General features: G+C 37.3%; 1 protein-coding gene across 1 annotated transcript in view; it reads right to left on the reverse strand.

Moving 5' to 3' along the window:
• LOC102214346 (calsyntenin-2) overlaps window positions 1-8,545 on the reverse strand; it is a 326,636-nt gene that overhangs the window by 110,217 nt on the left and 207,874 nt on the right. The window contains exon 5 of the mRNA XM_013912186.1: window positions 3,837-3,986. Within this exon, the coding sequence (XP_013767640.1) occupies window positions 3,837-3,986 (150 nt within the window). The remainder of the gene's footprint in view (window positions 1-3,836; window positions 3,987-8,545) is intronic.

An 8,545-nucleotide genomic window follows, 5' to 3' on the forward strand; every position in this document is an offset into this window, starting at 1 on the left:
GGGTGTATGATTTAGATCTTTTTCAGCCAGCAGGAGTTCGTAGAAACAGGTTTTGACAAAGCGTCTCATTTGAAGTTGATATGGGTAAATCTCTAGGACATCTTTGTTGTTACATACTAATATAATGATTTATATGGAGACATGTTTTCGTCTGCTGGATTGCCAAAAGCCAAATAACCACTCTCTTTTAGACCTGCCTTTGGCTGATTACAAACCTTATGATCTACTAATTGGTGGACAGCTGAAAACAGCTGTATGATGTGGCTGAAAATACTACACACACCTCTGTAAATGTGAGTCTGTGTGTGTGTGTGTGTGTGTGTGTGTGTGTGTGTGTGTGTGCGCGCGCACAGGCAGTACCCTTCAATAAAGAAGTTTCCAAGAACAACTGAAGACCTGAGATTGGTAGAGACACACAACTGAGCCCTGCTGTCCAGAGCCAGAGACCATGGCTAACTTGAACAGACAGATTACAGTTTTTTAACTGCAAGAAAGCAAATTTTGTGTGTGTCTGTGTGTGTATGTGTACAAGCGCACCTTTGACATTCCTGCAGTAGCCTGTGTTTAATACAACAACCACTAGGCCTATTAAATATCCCCTGATCTATGGCCGTAGCATTTACTTTTCTCTCCATCCTTTGCTTTTTTCCCTGCTGACAAACAACTCTCATAGCGACAAGTGCCCTTTCATGAAGGAACAGTGTCTCTGTGTAGATTTGTGTGTGTGATCTTTTCACCATAATTTCGGAGTTCAAATCTTAACTTGAAAAAAATGCTCACACAAAAGCAGAGTGTAAAGACAGCATTATCACAGAGAGCGTAAAGGTTACCTTGTATGTCCATAACAGCTCAAAGTGCTCAGTGTGTGGCTGCGTGACTGTAAGCGTGCCAGGCAAAGGCACTGAACTTGTGCACACACCCACCAAAACCTAAAGACCGATCAGTTCCTGATTGGCAAAGTGAATAAAAAACAGACCATTTTATTAATATGTAATTTTCAGCTGGATTAGATTTTGTCCGGGGTAGTCTAAGGTTTAGCAGTAGGTTACTTTGTTTCAACTAAACATCTACCCAATGGCAGCTGCCCTCCCTGATGGCAGTGGTCTCTCCCAGAAGGGAAAAAATAAAATAAAAAAAATACACAGGCACAGCATGAGCACTACAATAAAAGAGCACACTATGATAATTTGGCCTTCAAACTGTCCCAGTCTCAGTTCATCAGCATCCATCCATCCAATGCATGAAGCAAGCCTCGTCTAGAATTAAGTACTTCAGTACCGACAGCAGCCAAAGGATCAACTGTAAATGTTGTCACTGATGGTTCAGAGCTGTGCTGGCAGCAGGAGGTGTATACAACATTAAGCTTGGGCTTTTAATTTTGTTATTAGTTATGTATATATGTGAATATGTGAGTCTATGAATGTGTATTTATATCATAATGACCAATTTTTTCTTATGTGTGACCTATTGTGTTGTGGCATCTTGATAGTTCAACTGTACATTGTGAAATACGAAATATTCAAAGTGCCATCGTGATTACTTCTAAATTAAACCTTTACCATTAAAACACAACAAAGTGAGCAATTGTTTTAAAATACATTTTAATATAATATATTTATGTAATAATTTGAATTGTAAAATAAAGGGTGACATTTTTTACACTTTTCTTTCCCTCATTCTTTGGTTTTTGATTCCCGTGAATCTTAAAATTAAGCCTCCTACTCTGGTGGAGTTTGAATTGATCCATGTTAAGAAATTATTTATACTAAATAGTACTAATGTTAAATTTGATTGCTTCCCCCTTTTCCCATCTTAATGTTTCCACCTTGCTTGGGAAACTGTGGAGATAAAAACGACTGTTGAATATTTTATTTTCTATATTTAATTTAAAAGTGTACAAAGACAAATGTTGAAACTGAGAAATTGCCTTGTGGTTTTGAAAAAATAAATGCTCCTCTTGAATTTCACGCCAGGACTATGTTTCAAAAAGGCTTGGAGAGGGGCATTATTACCACTGTGTTGCATCACCTCTTCTTTTAACACCACTGTATAAATGTTTGGAAACCGAGGTGAACAATTGTAGTTCTGAAAGCAAGATGTTTCCCCATCCTTACTCGATATACTGCAGAGTTTTAACAGTTCGACCCTTCTGGGTCTATTTTTTGCCAAATGTGTGTGTGATAGCTCGCGCCTGCAGGGAGGCCAGTTTATTACCTGGTCTCTTTTACTAGAGTAAGAGTGATGTTTTAATACCTGCTGGTTTGGCGTTGTCTTATTGAAATAAGCAGGAGCTTACCAGAAAAAGCTGCCGTCTAGGTGTTAGAATATAGTCCAAAACCTTTATATGTCATGCAGATATGAAGTTATATATGCCAAGAGTACTAATGCAATGCTGTGCATGTATGGATCCTAGCTTCTGAACTGTGCACCGATGGTAAGCCAGTGATTTCCTCTATGGTTTTCTTTTTCTCAGACAACACCAAAAAGCAGCTGAAATTTCGATTTATCACGCTTATCTAAACTCAAACAGTTGTGGCAGATGGCTGCGCCTCCCTGATCCTGGTTTTTTGAGGTTTCTTCCTGTAAAAAGGGGTTTTCCCTTCTAACTGTCACCAAGTGCTTGCTCATAGGGGGTTGTTAGATTGTTGGGATTTTCTGTATTTACCTCACAATACAAAGTGCCTTGATGCAGATGTTGTTGTGTTAGAAAAACAATTTAACTGAATCATGTCAATTATTACTGCAGTGGCCTCTGAAGACCAGAAGATGATCTCTTCAGCATGGATTTTGGATCTTGTACAAAAGTTATCTTAATTTTCAACTCTTCCTCTTCTTTGCTCTTAAACATTTAATATTGATGTTTCTTATATTCATATTTCAAACAGTGTCCTAGTGTTGTTGGAAACAGAATTATAAGATTCTTTTTTTCTGTGAAATTCCCGAGTCACATCAGAAACATAAACACTTGTCCAGAAGCTTTAAAAAAACATACAAGTTGGAGGACTGAAACAAGATTGAATATGAGCCAAGCAACTTAGCAGTTTCGTCAGGGTTCAGTGGCTGCCACTGAGCTGCTGCCAGGGTCCTCATTTACTGCTGTTTATCACCAGCCTGCTATCTTTGCGTTCTGTGGGATAAATGGCTGGATGCCAAAGAGCACATGAATCACCTTGTTAATGACAGAACAACACAGATTGCGCATGGTTACATGTGAAGCTGAAAACAGCATGTGGCCATCTTTCATCACGTGCTGCCGCCCTCTCTGACAAGCGTAAATTGCATCTAAAGTTATCTTAAGCACTGTTTGTGTTGTTGTGGCAGCACTCAGACGCTTGCCTTTGCATTACTCTGGGCCTTGTTAAAGCTGCCAAGACCATCTTCTGATGCGCTAGGAGCGGTATAGGTTGAGTCACAGTGCTTTTAGTAAAGTGTTGTTGATCACACCAGCTACGCTTGACAGGCCAATTCCTCAGGGAGGGAAAGAGAGACAGAAAGAGGCTTAGAAAAGGAAAGTGAGAGAGAAGAATATAGAAACATACTGTAGGTAAAGAAAGATGAGAAATGTAGACATTATGATAAGCACAAATGGAGAAAAATGAAGCATGCCGACTTAAGCAACGCATTTAGAGGTAAGTAGGAACACACACTATGAGTAATCACTTACAAATAAGCACATCTGTGAACATCAACAGAATGAAGCCACACACAGACTGCACAGACTATAATCACACACAAACAACCGCATCTGTGTTTCTGGGTGTATAAACACCGCACAGTCAGACCTGCCTGAAATCTGTGCACACAAACACAGACAGGCAGATATAACAAGGACCAACCTTGCCAGCCAGGTTTGCAGACCGGCTTGACGTCAATGCGGACAGGAACGCTGTGCAAGGCTCTCTTCTGGCCGCAGTCCCAGGCTGTCACCTGGATCTCGTACTGCTGCTGGCGATCATAGCTCAGTTTCTCCGTGTTCCGGATGTTACCTGGTAGGGAAGAAAAGGTCGAGGTCAAATTAATCCAAAATAGCTTTTTAAAGCAACTCATTATAGCGTATTGTTGAGTAAATCCAGCTTCCCTATTGTGTCTCATAATGAACACATTTTGTGTTTAGTGGTTTGCCAAAATTAAATGTTTTAAGAATAATAATAAAAATAAAATAACCATCATTCAGTTTGTAAACTATTGTCTGGTTTGTGTGGCAGTGATGAAGTTAGAAAGTTGCAATCGCTGTGTCCAATTTTCTACAAAAGAACTCATCCTGTGCAGTTAGATGCTCTGTTAAATTGTTCAATTTAATTCACACTTCCCAACCAGCAAAACACCTGAAATTGATTTAGGCAATTAGGGAAAATATAAGGCAGCTGTAGATTTGATCCATTTGGGTGGATCAAAAGGTTTATGGCCTGGACAATAAACGCACATTTATCCTAATTTCACATTAGAAAAAAAAAGGCAGCTGTAAATGAAATTAACTGTGGTTGAATCACATTTCTCTTCTCATGGGCCAGAAACATTTTGAGACTAAACATAGCTCCCATTGGCTGAGTTGGTAGAAAAATGGAAGACATCCAGAATTTTTGGTTTGAGGAACAGCTATAATTAAAAATCAAAAGCATGCTAACACAGCAGGAAAATATTTAATGGTACATGCACACAGGGCCGAGTAGGGTTGTTTTCCATGCATGCTCTGGATTAGTCATGACTCTTGAGTACTTAAGTATGTTAATATAAAAAAAAATGAGGTTAAAGACACAGTTGACTACTATTAATGGCAAAACTCAGTTTTCATCCACAGTGGCTGCTTTACTACAAACTTGACCAGGGATCGCAATAAACTGCCAGACAGTTAAATATGAGTACTGATGCTGATGCTAGTGCTAGCTGGCTCTCTAGCTAAAAGCACCATTGTTTTTCAGCCATTGATGCTACATGTCTTGATTTAATTTTATGTTTATACAAGTGAAATTGCTGTGTTATTACATACATATTTATGGTTAGTCTTTTACATTGAAGTAAACTAACATAAATATCTGAATTGTTTAACACACGCACCTTAAATCGTCATATATGTGGGCTAATCCAACCCAACCACTATTAACTGTTAGCAGATCTACTGCTACTGGCACGTTTAACAGCTGATAAATGAAAATAAGTATAAGTGTGTGTTAATGTTGCACAGCTTGTCGACCAAAGCAGTTGGAATGCTAAAAACAATAACTAGCTGATCCCAGCAGAACTACACATAACAAATATTAGGAAAATCTTAATATGTTTCATGCATCTAAAAGAAAAATAAACAATATATTTAAATATACACATATATAATATGTTTTAAATTAAAAAAAAAACTATCAACATCTCAATTTTAATTATTAGATCTGGGATCTAATAATTAAAACCTTTAACCTGGAAAAAGGCTGCAAGTTCAAAACATCCAAGTGTCATGTAGGTCTTGAGCCTGTGGTTTGGTTTTTAAACTGTTGATTTTTCTAAATGATTCATTGTTTTGAGTTCTCTATGTCCCTTGGGCTTCCTGTTTTATTTTGGTAGTCTGTTGTCTCTTATGAATTAGGTTCAGTTTGCTTCCCTTACCTTGTTACATCTAATTTCTTCTTGCTGTGTTTCCCAACTGTCTCCACTCTCCCTAATCTTCCCCTTGTGTATATATTGTCTCCCCTTGTCTCTCGTCGGAGTCTCTGCTCATTTGTTTTCATATCCCACTAGTCCCATGTTTCCTTAGTTTCCTTTCCCAGTTTAGGTTATTTGTTATGTCTTGGTATTTCTTTTGTACTCTCATGTTCCAGCAAAGCTCGATTTACATTAACTCATTCCTGTCTCTCTGCGTCATCTGCATTTTGTTCCACACTCAGCTCCACACGATCTGCAGCCCGCAGATCATGACACCAAGTAAATATAAAATGCTCAGTGGAAGCATTTGGGAAGTTATTACATATTACAGAAAACAGCCTGCACATTTTTTGTGAACCATTTTATGTAATACATACCACAAACACAAATCTGAGTCTGGAGTTTCTAAATCATCAGTGGCTGGAAGTCAGATTTTATAGAGTCATAAAATGGGTATGTGATCTTTTACAGCTAAATGAGTTTCATTTTACTGCAGTCATAAGATATATGTTATAGCTATGTTTCTGTACTCATCACTAGACTTTTACATTTATTTAGAATGGATCTCTTCTATAATCTGGTGCCTTGAAAAATACCCACTTTGACATTTTAGCATAAACCATAGTAAGTTAAGTATATATACTTGCCTATGCTCTTCCTTGTGGAAAATGAGAAGCAGCAGTTCCACTTGAATTGGTGTCTACTGCACGACGCTGTATATCTTAATGACATTTTAGACTTTTTAGATAACACACAACGTGTATCTGTTGCTGTCTTCTTTTCCCTTGTGCAGTTTGTTTGCTTAAAGGAGCAATGAGTATTTAATTTTAAACCATCCCAATATGTCATTGTCAAATTAACTTTGATGCCTTAATATAATCACTGTAACAAATGAGATCACAGCAGAGATGACAGGTAGCCTCCGTCTCTCAAAGTGTTTGATTAGAGCTAATGTTTTTTTAAAATTAAGAGCACATTTTCATTAAATCCATGCTGCCTTCTGATTCAGAGACAATGTCGCCCCTGTCTTGCCATTACCACAATTAGTCCTTTCATGTTATTATCATCCTTCAACAATGAGATTACTATTGTTGTAAAAATCCTTGTTGGCTAATCAACTTCTGATATGAATCATATCAAAGCCCTTATCAGTTTTAATTAGAGATTTTTTTTGTATTGTCAAATAGAATGAAATGTGGATCTGGATACCTACTGGCAATCAATAGAAATAGAAATTATCACTTTAGGTTTGTCACTTTAGGCTTAAAAAGTGCACACTTTACTAGATTACATAAGGTTATCCGGGCTTGTGCGCACAAAAACTAGGAAAGTTGAATGAAATTTAGAAATGATCAAATATGTTATGTACACCTGCATTTTATTATAAATGTACTCACCATTAAACAAATCCCAAAAGGTCACACATGATACAGTTAAAAGTGAATGCTAGGAATGCTGGGAAAGCTTAATTAAACAAGAATATGCCACAGTCTGGCAGGGATTCAAAGGGAATAATGATTGCATACTCAACACCTTAGAAGGAACACCTGTTTCCCTCATGGGAAAATGAGTAGGAAGACAGACACAAAAAATAAAATCCAGTTAGTGAGTTCAAAATAAAACAGGAAGTAACTAAAGAGAAGCCCAATATTATGATAATATGTAAAAAAAATAAAATAAAATAGGAGTAGAGTACAAGATGCAATAAACTGCCTTAAGAGAAATGATTCTGAGGTATTTTCAGCTGAATTTAAATACCACATGTTTGAAATGAAAGAGAAAAAATCTGGAGTGTGGACAAAAATGACCTTTGCAGACCTCTGTACCGTGTTTCTTTGCTTAGGTTTAATGCCTCTAGGCTACATTTAGCCTCTACTAACATAATAGACCAAAATATTTTACAAACATGTCTCCAGCTCAGATGAGATGGGAAGAGTGGGTTGCAGTTACTGCCGCTTACTATAAATGAAAGTGTATAAGGTCTACTTGTATGAAACTTCTATGAAAAACATACAAGAGTGAAAACAGATATAAGATCCCTTGAAAAAATATATAATGAAACTCGTATGTTTTGGATACTTACTAAAACAATATATGAAAGTAATGAGAAAGTGGCCACTTTCATGAGTAAATCATATAAGTTTTTACTATTTCTTTTCCATATGGGAAGAAGCGTTATACAGATGCAAAAACACATTTCTAAAGTACTACATCTTCATCACTGCAAAGTAAGAGAAACTGGAGCATATTCAGTAGGAACATGACTGTTCACAGCAAAGATCACAGTAAGAAAACAGCAGGCAATCCTTAAAGAGCCAAAAATTCACAGAGTAACAGCAAAACACATGCAAAAATGTAAACTTGCCACCTGTTTAAATCTTTGGTCATGGTCATTTTAAGAAAAACACTGAATAAGATGGAAAGATATGTAGGACTGTATTGTGAAAGAAACACTGCAGATTGCATTTGGTTCGCAAAAGACCACCTGGATGTATCTACAGAAGCTTTGGGACAATGTTAGCAGGATAAAATACACCAGATAGACATTAAAACCTCATTGTAAGTAAAAAATGTTGTATTTTATTTGTATACCACCTTTCAAGACAAACATCACAAAGTTCTTCACAACCACATGCCCAAACATAAAAACAAGAGTTGACCAAATGCACAAAAAGGGGGATTTTTTAGGTGCTTTTTGAAAGAGACCAACTCCACAGCTGTGAAGCACGGTGGAGGGAGCATCATGATTAGCTTCTACCAACTACGCCAAATTTCGAAGGCAATGCCTTACCTACGACACAAGGACCTTGAAAGGCTCATTCATGCTTTTATAACCTCTAGACTGGACTATTGTAATTCTCTTTACTTAGGCCTCCAACTCTCCCTCATCCAACGCCTACAATTAGTCCAGAAT

The sequence above is a fragment of the Pundamilia nyererei genome, unplaced genomic scaffold (assembly GCF_000239375.1).
Source record: "Pundamilia nyererei isolate P.nyererei 1_Seehausen unplaced genomic scaffold, PunNye1.0 scaffold00083, whole genome shotgun sequence".
In the NCBI taxonomy this organism is placed as follows: domain Eukaryota; kingdom Metazoa; phylum Chordata; class Actinopteri; order Cichliformes; family Cichlidae; genus Pundamilia; species Pundamilia nyererei.